Genomic DNA, 16,907 nt, shown 5'->3' with positions numbered 1-16,907 from the left:
AACGGTTCCTGTCAATGTTTAACGGTTATAAACGGCCTTTACATGTGTGATGTATGTAACGTGTAGAAGGGATACAACACAGCAGCAAGAGAGCTTCCAAAAAACCTCTAACTTTTATTTCTACATTTCAGAAAAGATACCCCTCCAGAACGGAGCGAAAGGGAATTTTTTTTCTTTTTTTTAACATTTTCTAGAAATATTTTAAACAAAGTGTTTTGGACAAAGTGAACATACGTAGCAGGGGCTGCCAAGTGCAGACAGCCATGGAACCTGCGTAAATTAAAGAACAGAGAGGGAATCGGGGCCGTTAGTGAGAGTTCACAATGAGAAGGGAATAAATAAAAAGTGAATGTGTCCCACCAAAACCATTGATCCGGGTTCCCTCGTGACAAAAAGGAGCCTCCTCATCCAATGTGGCACCATGACACCCGATGCTGGTATCATACATGTAGGAGGTGTGGCTTCAGTCCTGTGTGTACACGGAGAGCCTATACATCCATGCTTAGGGTCCTCTCCCATGGTGTAGGGCATTTAGCGATGAGGCTGCTTCTTTCAAGGTGTATAAAGAAAACTTGCCTGGGTGAACGGGTATGCGGTCTCTCTTCCAGCGGGAGTTATTTGCTTGACTTTCGATGCGGAAGAGAAGTTCAGTCTCCCCCCTCCCAGCCCAAAGAGCCATCTGTCAGGGACCTGCAGTCACAAGTAGGCAGCACCAGCTTCCACGCAGCCCCCAGAGGTGTTCTCCACGTCTTCCATGAAAGAAAGGAGTTAAATAGAGCAGATAACGCTGGGTAAGAGGGAGAGGGGCGCCAGGTTTCACCTCCTGTGTCCTCTTACAATACTTCAGCAAGATACTCCTCGAGCGCATGTCCAGAGGGGAGGGCATCGTCCCGGCATAGTGTCAGGTTATCCAGCTGAATGTCACAAGCACTTCTAGAGAGAGGGAGAGAGAGAATGAAATGACAGTGACGGTGTGTCAGAATCCAACTACCTACACAGTCTGCCGAGGAGCCCAATCCCACACCTCTCCACATACAGAAACATTAAGTGTTTGGAGTGAAGCAGCCGCGTGTCTCTAGTATCTGAACTACAAAGGATTGCATCCACACTGTTGCCTCTGACTGGTAAATGTGTTTCCGTTTATTACACCACTTCTGGGGACAGCGGTCTACGCAGGAACGCTCCTCTGCTAGTTCTGTACACCCTTCACAGCTTCGCCTCTGAATATATTGAAAGGGACGGTCACCTCTGGCTTTAGAGTCTTCGAAAACATGGAGTGTTCCATTCATGGAAACATTTTAATGTCCCTCCCTGAAACTACTATTATACTCCCTATTGTACATTATAAGATGACCTTGCCCCATTTCTACTTTTATCAAAATATGTTGCCAAGTAGAATACCTTTGTAAATAAATTTAAAAAAACTCCCTCGTTCCTTTCTATTTTAGTTGGAAAAACTGGTCGTTTTTTGACATTGTGCTTACATCAGAACGCAGATGGTTAAAGCTCCTGCCATGACTGAAGTTGTCTGACACCAGACTCTCTGGTGACGATAATTCATCCATTGCCTATGACATTGGGTCACTTAGCACGGCTTCTCAAGAACTGGCGGAAAGCTTCCCGTTTTTCCCCATTAAGCTCATTTATTCACTCCAAGGAGTCCGCTTCTCAGTATATTTATACGCTGGCTGCGGCAAATTAATGTTTCCAAATCATATATCAGGATATCCTACGCATTTTCTGCCATGGAAAGATCCTGCAGCAATACCCCTTCATGACACAGGCCGTACATGTACGGGCTCACAATGCATTGTTTTTAATGGGTTTAAGGACAACCCATTGTCCTTAAGGGGGTTAAAATGGTAGTATCTGTTAGAATAACTGCCCAGTATCGGACAATATATACACAGACACAAAATTAAGCGTCTGATACGTAAGAGAACAGGATATATAGTTACTGGATTTCTTTTATTGCACTTGGATTTTAAATGGACCGACGCACATATTTTCCAAGGAGGTTAATATTTCAATTCATTCCTTTATGGCCTTGCAAAAGGCAGAGTTAAACCAGTGAGACAATGTTCAAGCTCTTCCCACATCAGCCCCTATTATACAGGGGGGTTTAGTGGTCATAACACAGTGAAACCAGTCAAACACGTCAAACTAGCAATAAGGGGGGGGGAGAGAGGGACTGTTTCATCAGCATGCAGACAGCTTGTGTTCCAAGAAGCCACCCGGTTAGAATCAGAAGTGACAGCCAAGACGGCCGAGAGCTCCCCGACAGCAGGCAGGCAGTTTGTTACATTTTATCAGAGGGAGAAATACTGGTTACTCTCACAGTACGCGCGTTACGCATTTCCCTACAAAGTAGCATAATTTAGATTTTTAGATGCATTTATTTGGAGGATATATCAATACGATGGAAACCCCCAAAAAAGTGATGGTTAATAGGCAGCAATGCTAACAAAAAAATATATACCTAAAACAAAAAAAACATGCAAATCCCCCCCCCCATGCAAATTTTAGCTCAGCTTCACAGATCGCCATCAACACATTCCAAGTTACTAAAGCGACGGCGAGCACATCGTGGGGACCCCCGATTCTTTCCTCTTCTCACCTCTCCTCCATTCTGACTTGTTTCACTCGCTGCTTTTCTCAGGGGCTCGCCGTCCGTGGAAGGCTCACGCGCTCGGATGTCACTGCGGCTTCTCTTTGGTCCCATTTCCTCCTTGGGGGTCTGCGGAGGAGGATACCCCTCGCTGCGCTCACTCCTCCGCTTCTTACGCTTTTCCTGGTCTTTGCCCTTCAGTCGAGACGCTCTCCGTTCACACCGTTCAATCTGATGGAAAAATCAGGACATTAGAATGCCGAGATTTGATACAACATTAACATGTAGGCAAATTACCGTGGCAACGCTAGCCGGTGACATCCATCTCAAACAAAATACTACAATATCAGCTAAGCCGCAGAGTTGAGGCACTTAGTACGCCAAGAGCTGGGAGACAGGGACAAACACATAATTTTTGCTGGCCTAGGCAGCCATTGAGACCTTGTGTATTAATCGGTTACTACGTGGAACTTCACAAAGACCCTATTACAGGAAAATTAAATCCACAGAGAAATTAATTCCCTAAAGACACGTAATAGGCTCTTGTATTCAAGCTAACGAAGGCTTAGTGGGACGTCACCAAATGTTTCAAGGAATGACTGACGGAATTCTTGTAGCATAAGGATTACCTCGATCAAAGTACGCAGCCGCTCCATGTTCAGATGCTGCGATGCTTGCAGTAGTCTCCATATGCTTGTCTCTTCTTCAAGGGTCACCTCCAGCAGATCGCCTTCCAGCATCAGATCTTCCAGCAGCGCCCTGGAACCCAGAGACAACTCCATGACTGCGGACTTATCGAGGCGGGGAAGCAAGGCAGTCATCGCATCTAAATCTGTGAGGAGATCAGAAGCATTAGTTACATACAGACAACACATCCACAGATCAGCTGGGGGGGTACGTGAGCGATATATTACCCGGCATCGCGCATGTGCCATTCTCAGAGTGAGAGTCTCCGTTTTCGTGTGGCACCTGCCAAGAAACAAATATATTCATCAGCTACATGTACGGAGCATTTATAATAACGATTGCTTTTAGAGATGGAGAAAACAAAAGCATTCACTGGCTTATTCCCAGCAACACAGGCTCATAAGAGACAGGAATTAAATTAGTGATTTATCTACAGATAATTCTAAATTAAAAAAAAAAAAAAAAAAGATATATTCACAGACGATCTTTTTATCATATAATATGTTATAATGCAATCCATTCTCTTTTGCTTATACCTTTTCAAACCCAACCAGCGCCCTGATTTACCTGGTTTTCTACATCATTAAAGCCGATTTGTGACGCTGCCTCAACCCACAAAATATATATAATTCTATATATATAAGAAACCAAACACACCCACATTACAAAAAAACCAAAAACATTTTAGCCAATTTGGGCCAGATGTGGTTAAATAGGGCATGAATCTGGCCCGATGTTGGGAACGTGTATTATTAGCAGGGCTGTTTGGCTAACGCAGCACATACAGGAAGCGGCTTTTATACTCTACTCATCAACAGAAAGCTATATTTTCCATCTTCCACATTATCCCAGACAGTGACTGCCTCCCACAGCAATCTAATCTCGGGGTAACAGGATCAGCCGTCTTCACTTGTGTAATGCGATCCCCGTTGCGGGTCAGAAGCTGGGACTGTGGGATGTAAGCCAACGTGGCGGGAAGAACGGCTCCACAAGAGCGGTCATTAGAAGTGTGTAAGAAGAGACAGACAGACAGACATCGAGACCTTAAAACGCCGTTCATATTCTCTCCACCGATTACAGGAGGAAGATGAGGTCACAGACACTGCGTGTCGGAGGATGTTTACATTTACAATGCATGGATTCTTCTACTAACCTGCCCATCCTCCATCTCTGCAGGGGCAAATAACTATTTTTGGTAGGTGCACTACCACCTAATAACCAGCAGGTGCATTTATAGCACTATGTGGCCCAGAGAATCGCTCTGTTTTGAGCCATGCATCTTCCCCAATATTGGTCCCCGGCAACGAACAGGGCATTTGTGTGAACCACGCGACCCTCTGCTACCCTGAGATATTTTGTCCCCCTTCATGCCTATGTCCCTTTCTTAACAGCGGGGATTGACAGGCCCAAGACAAGCAGAAATCACAGACCTTTTCGAGAACACACCAGCAACGCAACGGTCTGCACCAACCTACACGACTGTACATCCAGAAAGAGAAGCTGCACCTATACAATACGACAAGCCAAGGCTTGTGCCGAGAAACAAAAATTACATACTGGGTTCTGCTCGTTCTGCGAAGTCTCTCTCAGTGCTTGTGGGTCTTTACAGTGCTGTATCTTCTGTCTCCGCTCCGCTAGCGTTGTGATTGCCGAGGAGATTTCTGGCGTCGCCAAAACCCTTCGCGCACGGTCCTGCCAGCTCATTGCCCGTTCAGTTAAGCATTGCAAGGCTTCCCCCTCTGGTAGGCGCACAGGTAATTTCTGAAGAGCCACCAGCAAAGAAAGAATAGTCTGCAGTCGAGGGCGCCGCGATCGGACGCACAGAGGGCAAAGGAAGCGAGCGTCCCACTCCCACCAGGCCAAAGATGGGGAGGAGTGCGCACCACGGTGAGATGAAAGTCTAGGGCCGGGAACACAAAGCCCGTGGAATAAGTCCTGGCAAAGATCACAGCGTAACATGAGCTCCCCTGGAGGCTCCCCACAAACACACACAAATCCTCTTTCCAGGGAGGGATTCATTGCACGAAGTCTCAGAATCCCAGCCTTCTCCTTATGTTCACCCTCCTTAAACGCCAGAACCTGGAAGGGAGAGCAAGGAAAATTCAGTCCCAGGGTGAGATAGCACTACACTCCTTCAGACACGCATGTAACAAGGACGTCACTCACAATACAGCCGGGGTCCCGCAGATCCTGTGCGGTCAGGCCCAAGCTCTCAATGTCGGACCGGTAGAGGACTTGCTCCTTCTCCTTTCTCCACTGTGACCTCTTGCCTGCATCAGAAGAAACATCTGCACTTGGACATAGCACCTGCAAAGCAATCGACGGCAGAAAGTCAAACAAGAGATGAGCGGTGTGGGAAAAACTCACAGGCTGATGACAAGGTCATAGTTTTTGCAGACGCTGGGGTAAGAGACCTCAATATTTTATTGTTTGGGTAACTACAAGAGCATCTGCACCGGAGCTCATGAAGAGCTGCTTAATCAATAAGCGGACATTTCACAGACACCAGCTTTCAATCATGCTCCCAACAGATGCAAGCATGAGATCTGATGGCAAAGACTGGCTTGAGAGGAAGGAAGGAGCCATAAGGAGCACACAGTTGAGGGGAGACGGTACCTCAAGTAAGGAGTAACAGGAATTTTTCTTTAGGAAAGTCTTTGCTGCCTTTTCCCTCCACGAATGAGCAGCAGCAACTTGGACTTCCAGCTGATGCAGCTCCTCCATCTTCACAGGGAGATCCCTGCCAACAGCCACCAACCCTTCTAGGTCATCCAGGCAGGGATAGTGATCTCCACTCTGAACAGAGAAACAAGTCATAGTGTGAACTTTACAAAATTGTTATGTGTTCCTTCAATACAGATTAGTTTCCAACCACTATACTTAGACATTTTTAAAGACAGAAAAGAAGGAGGAAAAGCAGCCAGTTCTTCAGCTGTCAGTGTAGCAAGTTGAGATGCCTACATGTAGGACTGCACAAGGTCCACATCCCTGCCAATGGGTGCTCACACCTGGCACAAGACCATGACCGTGTCTGAAAAGGCTTCTCACCTGTATTTCTTCTACATCAGCACTCCAAGCCCTAGCTTTGCACAGAGCTTCCTTCAAGCTCAGAGTATTGGGGAGCTGCACGGGTATGTTCTCTGCCTCTTTAATGATGGCCTCTAAGGTGGCAGGAGGATGCTTCTGTCTGCAGGAGCAAGGGGAATTAAAATTGGATGAGGACAAGTATAAAACACAGCACTGAAGAAAAGAAAAAAAAAAAACTGATAAAAAGAATATACCTGGCTTCAAGACACATCTGAGCCTTCTCTTCCCACCGCAGGGCTATAGAGATGAGTTCCTGGAGTTCAGCGCGTGCCTTCTCCACTGCCGGACTCTCTGCCACCTCCGTGGAGTCTTGAAGAAGCGACCGCATCTCCTGAAGCGTGCAACGCCTGCCTACGCCGAGCGCAGCCTGTACGCTGGCCAGCCAGTCGCCCTGACGTAGTTGCCTTTGCAGTTGTTCAGCTTCAGGAAGCCCAACGCCAAGTTCTTGGGACTGCTCTAGAATCTCCTGCAGCTGAGCGGTGCTCTCTGGAAAAGACTGCAAACACTTCTGTGCCGCTTCCTGAAAGGTCTCTGCCTGTTCCAGCAGGTCCTAAGGGGTCGGAGGATAGAAAAATGCAGGTATAAGAAATGGATCAGAGCAGAAGCTCTCAACAGAAATACAAAGTAAGACCTGCTGATTACCTCAAGAGGCGACAATTGTTTGAGGAAACAAGGCAGAGAATGCATACGCTGTACGAGTTTCTGTAAACGCCCAAGAGGGATTACAGCTTCACTGCTCCTAAAAAGAAAAGAAACGGATGCAAACAGAATTAAAACTGGGTAATAAAGAGTGACAGAGAATAAGCGCTACAATCACCAATAGTAACAGAACAAAGCAATCCCAGCATTAGAAAAGGAAACCCCAATTAGTTAAGCCGGATTCCTCACGAGGGATAATTATTTCACCAAATCTTTTGGGGCCTGGCAGAATTACAACACCTACTAATTCAATTCATCAATGGCACAACCTCCCTGTAGACTTATGCTTTTCTGTGCAGGGACAGGGGGCAGTTGCAGCAAGGTTTACCTTGGTGTTGCCTGGATTTTGAGCACATATGCATTAACGTCACTGAATGACACGACATTATTATAATATAAAATATAATATTACATGAGATGCATCAGTTTACAAGAACCACGTCGCACACATGGACGACGCATACCTTTCTGGCTTGGATCTGATTAGAGCTTGCTCTGCTTCCTTAATACACGCTTCGGCCTCTCTGATTGTACTTTTTAACTGCTGAAGTAGCTCGTTCTCTGTGAATTTCTTCTCTGCTGCCTCAGCACCCAAAGTACGGAGCTCCTCGAGTTCTGGAAGGACAAGTGTTACTGGATTAAAATGAGGAAAGATGACAGACGCGCACACATTGTTAGAAAATATAAAATCTGGAGACAAAAGTTTGAGAAAACCCAACATGCTTCCTAATCCAAAAGCTAATTCGGGTGTAGGTGCTCACCAATGGCGTTAGCTTGCGGCTTGGAAAAGCAACAGGAACTTTTAATAAATGTAACAAAAGTTTTTAAAATGAGATCAGAGTAAGTGATCCCATCCAGTTTTAGAAGACAGCGCTGAAGTGTCGGTCAATTACTACTACACACTGCAGGAGCAGTCAAGACACATATAGAGTCCCATAATGTATCTTTATAATAAGGATATGTCTATTATGGAGTAGAAAAGGGTTTGTTTGTTTGTTTTTTGTGGGAGTTTACCAAGGAAAGCTAATTAGATCCTCCTTTTCAAGTCTTAACAAGGTATAAATCGGTTTAGGACTCACCTATCTTACTGCCGTCTTCCACGTCCAACGCTCTCCGCACTTTGCCAGCCCATGTGTCAAAAGACTCAGCACGGCCTTTGAGCTTTAGTAACATGGCTGGCAGCTCGTCCAATGTGTAACGATACCTGAAGAAAGAACTTTGTTGGTTATCCTAAGAACTGAAGAGCACAGCACGCATCTTACATTAGGTGACGTTCTCACTAACCTGAGATACTGGCGAGCTGGTGGGCATTGGCATAAGTCCTCAATGTGGGATAAGCACACAAGGCCCTGGGGACAGTCATAACACGCCAGCGCGGATAGAAAGCATGTCGTTTTGCACTTCTGGCATTGGCGTTCATCGTCTGGAAGAAGCTCGAAGGCCTCTCTCTCTGCTTCAGTTACTCCTCGCTCTAGTAGCGCTTTGCGCAGCCTCCGCTCCTCCTGCACCAGCAGAAACATCTCTTTGTAAACAGCAGCAGCCAAGCTCATGTCGAGTCTTTCGGGACAGGCCGCCATCTTGCAAATAAGTTCCTCATGTGAGAACACGCAGTACCGCCTCAGCCGTCGGTAATGTTCAATGCACTTTCTGCCTGCAGGAAGCTGGAGATGTAGAAGGAATACAGTATTGGCTACAATGCGGGAGCATCGCAATTTTCCGAAGATGAAAATAGTCAAATCAAACACCTAGTAATGTGTGCATCAAGTCGGTTTTATCGGTTATAAACACAGAACATAGAAAGTGGGGAAAATGTAAGTATAGTTTATGGCAGGGTGCAGATATACAGAGATCTGCTGTTTCTTCTCAATCGATTCACATATCAGGAGACCAGTTCTAAGGGGCCGGGAACGGACTTACCCAGTCAGCAGTACAGAAGTTGACTGCCTCTGCAAAGTTGTAACCCTGGTTAAAGCCACTGTGATACGCCCGTGGAAACGTAATTACAAACTCCCCAGCACACTGATTAGTCCGCACCACCTGAGAACAAACAAAGCCTTTAGTATGAATACCACTGGAGAAACAAATAGATGGAATAATATGCAAGGACTAAACCAGGAACTAAATCAATAAAATGAGTAAGAGTAAAGAGTACTAACCGGCACCCCGTGTGACATGAGGGTATTTGGGTTCATGAGAGTAACCAGCTGATGGAGGAGGTCTGGCTGGCTCTCAAACAACTCTGGAGTCAATTTTTTCATCACCTCTTCGAGCTGTTCTGCTGCAGACGATGGCACCCCATACCATGTCTTTGGCTCACCCCTGAACATATGGAGACAATGAGGACGCATCCATTAGAAAAGCCAAACCAATGTAGATTTTTTTTTTTATTTTAGCCTACAGAATGTTACACATAGGCGGACACTCACCAGTGGAGGTAGTTGATAGAATAGCTCCAGTGGTCCTCAATATGCCAACAGAAAGCAGAGAACACCATACCGACATATAGCCAGGGGACCTTCATGCCGGATATGTCAGCATTGATGTGACACAACACAGACTGTTCTAGCACCGGCATCACATTCAGATTCCAGCCACAGGTGGCATATGCCTAAGGAATAAGGGATAATTGAGTGACGGCAAACGCATAATGAGATTTGTATATAGGGGGGGGGGGGGAACAAACAAAAAAAACTCACCTTCTCATCGGGAGTAAGTTCGGTTTTTCCGTCCAGCATAGGGAAGCCGCTGCCAAACTCCTTGGAGTGAATATCAGCACCATATTGCACCGTGACGTCCTCCTCTATACTATTGACCAACCTCCAGAACTCCTTCTCTACAAGCTCAGTAGGTACCATCTAGAGCAAGAGAAATGGCCAACAATGTAAAGATGTCACAGAACAGGAACATTCCTCATTACCACAAAGATAAATTAGGACATCAGAGAGAATAAATGCTCATTTGTAACACAGTTGAGACAGTAAAACTCACATGCACTGGCATGTTGAAGTAATCTGCCTTAAAAGAGTCTGCCATCTCGCCGAAGCTCTGCAAAGTGTACTCTCGCGTTGCTTGCTCAAATCCAAAGGCTTCAGGGGGACGCTTACACTCCTGTTAGAACACAGAATGTAGAGTCAAGTACTCGCAAAACCTTCACAAATCATTTTATTTAAAATGCTGGTGTCTCCGTAAGAGTTGAAACTTACTGCTATGATACACTTGGGGCAGTGCCAGATACCCTTTGGAGGTTCAGGGAGAGGAGGTAGGAGGCAGAATGTATGGTAATTATCATCACAGCCATCACATAGCAACAAACGGTCGTCATCATCACCACGGGAACATATCCGACAAACGTAGGAGTCCACCTAAAAGAGGATGCCGACAGTAAGTGATGATAGGTCATTGATTAACTTGCTGGATTAAGTTAATTATATACATACCCACACTATAATATATATATATATATATATATATATATATATATATCACACACATATATACACACACACACACGACTTACAAACTGAGCACTGCTGTTATTCCTGCGCAATCTCATGGTCATCTTGGTACAGGGCTCAGGGCTGATGGAGCGCTCCCTCTTTATGTGGACTTCCCCTGGCTCTCCTCGTCCATCCACTCCAACTTCTTCTTTAACTACTAGCGTTGGTGGGCATTCTGGGACATCATTCTCTGAAGCAAGCGAAGGAATAACAGACTTAAAGCATAATATTTCAGGCTCCAAAAATCGCTTGTAGAAGACGCTTAAGCTTTCCAATTGAAACAAATGCTTTCTGGGTAATCACTCAATCTGGCCAATTCCTACACATGCTTCTCAAGCTTAGACTTACAAGGAAAATAAAAAACGGCCCCTTTAACTCATGATCTCCGTTCCTACAGTTTGCAAGACTAGCTAGTTACCTTTCTTGCGCAGATTCTTATCTTTTGCCATCAGTCCTAAACCCATCATTTTAGGTCCTGCGCCATAGATCTGAAGTTTCTTCAGCTCTGGGTTCTTTTCAATGTCTTCTTCAGTGGGCTCCGGCTAATGGTTTGTTGCAAGGAAAGGTTGAGTAATTTTAATAAATAGAAAAAAAAAAACATTCTCTGTATACACGCACACACATACACACACAGTCTGGATTTCCAAAGGGACACCAAAACCTCAATAATAAGCACTTGCAGTTGGGAATATGATCAAATATAGCAGGAAAACACTTATGTAAAAAAGGAGAATGAGGATTCCAACACAAAGCCCCAGGAGAAATATAATACAGACATCAGAAAGACATGTGGCAATCTACTCTCTAGAAAAAACTATTTTACCCTGATTTAAAGGTTAGATGATGAGACACACAAAGTAGGGTGTTATAGGGCAAGGAGTAACAAAAACACAGAAGACTGTTATGTATACCCAGGATGGTGATGTTTCGGGGGGCTGAGGAGAGCTGAGAGAGGCAGGATCTGAGCTGTCAGGGTCCTGCATGAAAGGACAAGAACATGGAAAGATGGTGTGAGATTTGTCATGGTGCAAGCGGCCCTGTAGCCTCCTTAACACACCATCCTGCCAGAAAGTAACCACACAGCATCAGGGCCAAAATCGTCATAGGTCTGATGGAAGTTTCACCCGCTAGAGCGGCCTCAGGAATCAAAAAAGCAGGGGAGAAACTAGAAATCGAGGAGGGGTCTCACCTCTTGGGTAAGGCGTTTTGCACGCCGCCCGTAGCTGGTGATTTTTGATGGTTGTACAGACTGCCTCAGAGGGATACTGTGTGGTTTATACTCTTTATCTTTCTCTTCATTGTCATAGCGTGGTCTTTCTCCGTAGTCCTAAAACAAACAAATGACCATAACTAAACACCCAGACCTAGTTAACGAATGAGGTACCTATAAGTCATCCACCTACACACATTCCTGTCTTACCACCAGGTTAGCTCCTGACTGATACATATGGAAAGGGTAGATGACGCGTTCATAATGTGAACGTAATAACGAGCCAAGATTTTTCCCTGAGGGGTACCCCATACGTTGTGCCACACGGGCCCATCTCCGCTCTCTGCAGATCAGCTCATAACCTCCTTCATCCTGGACGATCTTAATGGGGGGGGGGAATAAAAACGGGGTCAATTAATGAAAGTCAGATGAAGTACTAAACACCCCAAGCAGTAATCTTCCATAAGGGTTGTCCTCAGCCACTATACATAGTTTGCACAGCTTGTAATACCAATTTCTAGCGCTTACTACAAAAAGTAGCAGATAATAGTGTTTATAAGGATTACAGCAGACGTTCTTAACTCAAGCGTAAATGCTCTCATTGTTCATATTTCTTATTATTTAGATACTGCGAGGAGTTACGGCCATACTCTGTAAAATGCCCAATCCCGTTATGCTTCACCATCTTGTGTTAAGCATTATGCTTTAGATAACTGTATGCAGTCACGTTTAGTAGACCGTGTCTCCTTTATGCCGTTAATACAGTTGATTAAGGTGTGTCTTGTAAATATTATCTTGCATGCAGTGTTTAACCAACCTGATTTCATGCAAAAACCTATCTGATGTAAGGGTGAAGACCACCAACGTTGGGAATGTAGCGAGCAGACTAGCCCAGCAATAAAACAGATTCACTAACCTTGCTGAGGCTGTAGAGGTCCAAGATTCTGCGTTCCACATTTGGGATTTTCAGAGAGGATCCCTGGATCTCCCAGAATTTAGCAATTTGGTCCAAGTAATTTAACTTAACTCTGGTTTCTGCCTGTGAGTGCATTAGCAAGAAGAGAGAGTTTATGAATATCAGGAAAAATAAAAAACGGACACGAAAGGAGTTGCTCCACCACTTGACTTTCCATCACGGTTTCTCGAGGTCACTATTGGTGGGATTAAGGAATTTGATCATCGCTACGTTTTTCCTGCAGATGCCAGGAGCAGACAGCAGGACAACGTACCCCACTGTGCCGTCCTCAGAAATGACAACTGCAAATCCCCCCATGAAACAGCACAGAAACAGAAAATAAAAAGTAATTGCAAAGAGGGCAGAATGTTTTTGCTTTTTTCACTTACTAGGGCAGCACTCCAAAAAGTGCCCTTAAAATAAGTGAGAAACTGTTTTGAGCCGAGTGATTTTTAATTGAAATACACAACGTGAGTAGAAGACTTTTGTGCCACACTCATGATTAGGAAACATGACGATATTAGTAATTCAAGAACCAGGTGGGCAATGCTTTGTGTTAGACGGCTGAATTGAGCTTGGGCCCCGCAATAGTATAAAGCTCCATCGTACAGAACCACCGTAGTAAGGTTTGGAAGGACTACTGAAATCAGAAAATGATGATCTAAAACCGAAAGCACTAAAACATTTAAAAATAGATTTTCTATTTAAAAGGGAAGTCCCATGGGAAAACACATTTCTCCTTGAGAAGAAAATAATGACGTGTACAGTAATGCATCTGTAAAGGTTGGCATTTACAAAAACTTGGTACACCTCCATTTTTAGCTGAGCTCTCCAAACGTGGCTATGGTTATGACTGGCCTCGCTACTAGAAACCTGCCTGTCGTATGGCTGTTGCCCCCCCCACCCCCAACCACCAATTCCATGTATTTAGCTCAGCCGGCAGAAAATGGTTACGTTCTCTCCATACACTCTCCAGCTTCTCCTCAAAACGAGCGTATATTTACCTCCAATTCATTAAGCCTCTGGATACGTGGGGTAAAGTGGAAGTTGTCAACTTCTACAGCGAATGGTGGCTGCCAGTCCTGCAAGACAAAGATGTCAAATTACGTACAGAAGTCACAGAAAGCCCGAACGAGAAAACGTTAAAGGCAGAGTTAAAAATGAAGTCTTAGGACACACAACCTAAAGCATTTTACTACAGTCCCCGGACGCAGGCAGAGGTCGCATCTTAAAGCACGTCACATACTTGTCCTGCATCTGTGAAATATGGTGCATTTATAACAAGTGATTCGGTTACCAAGTTTGTAAAGTGGCCTTATGGAAAGCAATGGTCTCGCTACAATAAAAAGGTTACATTCTATGAGTTGCACTACAATCTCTCGTCTCCATGCTCGAAAGGTCTGAAAGAACCAGGTTCCATCATGGGGAGAGGAGTAATAATGCTCATCCTAACAGGTTTAGGTCTGTGAAACCCGGTATTTGGAAAAAGTGACCGAAGCAGGATACGGCAACAAGTTTCTCTTCTCTACTTAATTAACGGCAGTATTTGGAACCAAAAGCTATGACACAAGCGACTGCATGATCACCCGTAATGATATTGTTTGTCACCAGCATTAACGAGTATCCTGTGATTCAGAGCTCTTTTGAAGAAATATAAGATGTTTGGCATTGAAGCACCACGCCTAGCTTTACACTCAATGGCAAAGGGGGGAAGGATATTCACGGAGTACAGGAAGACAAACCAGGAAAAATACATGCGGATAATAAACACAGAAAGCAGCAATCTGCCCAACAAAAGACAAACACAAATGTGGCTTCATGTAGCAGAGAGATCCTGGAAGGTGAAGGCGAGATGAAGTCCAGAAGGGCCGTAAAGGTTCAGGCAAAGTTTAAGAGATTAACTTTTAGCGTTGTTTCAGAACTTGTTTTGTCTTGTTTCATATTCATCTTGATGGCTCCTAAAATGATAAAGCTGGTTCCCAGATTTGCCCGTCTAGCTTTTAACTTCCACACCAACTTGCCCAGCCCTGTCACGAAGCACCTAGGATTGTCCTACTGAACGCGACTAACTAAAAAACGCCGGAATATTGTTTCCTGCAAGCGCTTTTCACTATGATAGAATATCTTAGCCGTCCCTAGAGGACAGATATATCTGTTGGGTCGAAGACTTACCCTACCACATAATACTTCTGTAGAGAAAGTCAAAGCTTGATTACGCATAGGTGGGATGAATGGTGATGTATGGCGCTAGTAAGAGCATCTCTAGGGGGTTCTGAAGGGAAACATTAGCTTAACAGAGTTTTAGTTCAAGAAAAAAAGTATCCCTTACACGCAAAAACCCCTCTGCTGAGCTACAGGAGGTACAAAAAAAAAAATGCCCTAGTGGACGGCTTGAGAAAGCGAGCAGGGCTTGGCCCAGAGTGTCACGCAAGGACAGACCGCTGAGTACAGCGCTCAGAATTTCACTGCCTACGTGAGAAGCGATGGACTGGATAATGGACAGTTCAGGGCTATCCCATCAGTGGGAGCGGCTTGAACTCATGCGAGGGTTAACGCAGCCGCAGCCTGTTATAACCTGTACAGCAACGTACGTAGCACACCAAGCAATACACGCGTATAGAAGTTTACGGTGTAGGGTCGCAAAACCCCATCGAGTCCTGTAAAATGAAATGAAACTCTTCGGCTATTACCCGGGCCTACATAATTACCAGCCTTTCACAGCAAGAATGAACGTGAAGCACCTCAAAACACCGGTGCTAATGTTTCAGACAAAAGATACATCCGTAAACGGCCGGACAACTTATGTAATTATCAGAAAAGTGTGCAATTTAAACGGGTGCAGCAGAACCAAACCAAGGCGAACACCTCAAGGCCTTGAGGGAAGCAAAAATACTCTAAACACATGAAAAGAAAAGAAATGCACGATCAGAATATTAACTGTTGCTAAAGTTTTTTGTTTAGAGAGATTATATTTTTATATAATACATATATATATATGTTATACACACACATAGATACATATCAAAATTAGCCAGGATTGTGGCCGTCAAAATCTCATGTTTTACTTTGGGACTTCTAGAAAGTTAGACTTAAGGAGATGTAGATCAGAGCAATCTATCCATCTATGAGGCGGGCCACTGGCTTTTAAATGGACACAGTGGGACCCCGCACCCTGGACAGTGTGATAAGGGAAATCCCAATCAGCACAGGTGCCTTAAAACACACCACCAAGCCACACACTGCCGTGCGTTGAGACAGTCGCTGCCGGTACATAGTAACACATAGTGACCCTTTGCCTAGGTCACCGGCCATGTAATGCCCGCAGTTTCCGGCCTTTTCCCTCCTGCTGCTCTGTAGACAAAGGCTCTCGCTCAGCAGCCATGTCGTACATTGTAGGAGAGTGCGGCTATTAACAGAAGGGTGGGGTTGGCCTCTTATTACAACCAGCTCCTTAAACGTGCTGCTCTTCTAGGGTCAAAGGATAAGGAGAACAAAAGAGGACTTCGGGCATCTTACATATGTGATTACGCAATTGCGTGCCCTTTAAATCTCTGTTACCGGCCTGCCTCAGCTTTATATCACACCACTGCCTTAAGACTCGGTTGGATCTAGGAAGCCCGACGTGGCTATCGGGTATTAACTACCTAGGTAATATGCACAGTAGTCAAATCAAAGCCTAACCGGGCATGAAGGAGGTTTCCAGAAGAAAAAAAAAAAAAGAAAAAAAGTATTAAATAAAGCATTTAGGTCATATGGAAAGCAGGGCCATGTGTTACACTGTGTGGGTGAGGAAAATGCAGCCATGTTGCTCGGAGTGACGAAACTCGCTTCTCCCTTATTCCAAACACAAGGTTTTAAGTACAGACGATGCTCTGTAAGCCGGGAGACCTGCCAGACTCAGTAGGTTCTCACGGAAATAATAATAAAAAAAGATACATAATAACTATACGGACAATTCCGTGACCACTTAGTCATTTGAGAAGGAAGGTTGGTGAAGCGAAGGTAACGGGTCATACTCACCACAGGCGGGCGGATTTTACATATACCCGATTTCTCTGCAATAGGCCTAATCCTAGCGATATACCCCAAAGGGTCGGCAAACTCTTCCCATGTTGGCTCAAAAACAGGACATTCTGGGGGAGGAATGAAATCTTCAGACTCCAT

At 44.9% G+C, this 16,907-nt stretch overlaps 1 protein-coding gene across 1 annotated transcript; it reads right to left on the bottom strand.

Moving 5' to 3' along the window:
• Window positions 1-2,533: 2,533 nt before the first annotated feature.
• Window positions 2,534-16,907, bottom strand: LOC149284851 (lysine-specific demethylase 5C-like). Its single transcript, XM_089496023.1, has 26 exons — window positions 16,764-16,907; window positions 13,748-13,825; window positions 12,705-12,827; window positions 11,999-12,169; window positions 11,768-11,905; window positions 11,490-11,555; window positions 10,997-11,120; window positions 10,599-10,768; window positions 10,285-10,443; window positions 10,070-10,189; window positions 9,778-9,936; window positions 9,508-9,689; window positions 9,238-9,400; window positions 8,999-9,118; window positions 8,366-8,742; window positions 8,161-8,285; window positions 7,546-7,696; window positions 7,025-7,121; window positions 6,577-6,932; window positions 6,344-6,482; window positions 5,912-6,091; window positions 5,462-5,602; window positions 4,853-5,374; window positions 3,523-3,577; window positions 3,238-3,440; window positions 2,534-2,839 (listed from the first exon to the last, which is right to left on the bottom strand). The coding sequence occupies exons 1-26, from the start codon at window positions 16,905-16,907 to the stop codon at window positions 2,534-2,536; spliced, it is 4,569 nt and encodes a 1,522-aa protein (XP_089352149.1).

Source organism: Sceloporus occidentalis, unplaced genomic scaffold, assembly GCF_023333645.1.
Source record: "Sceloporus occidentalis isolate IW3139 unplaced genomic scaffold, rSceOcc1.0.p SCAF_87, whole genome shotgun sequence".
Taxonomy (NCBI): Eukaryota; Metazoa; Chordata; class Lepidosauria; order Squamata; family Phrynosomatidae; genus Sceloporus; species Sceloporus occidentalis.
The sequence above is the reverse complement of the archived record's forward strand: the minus strand, read 5'-3'. Positions and strand labels throughout refer to the sequence as shown.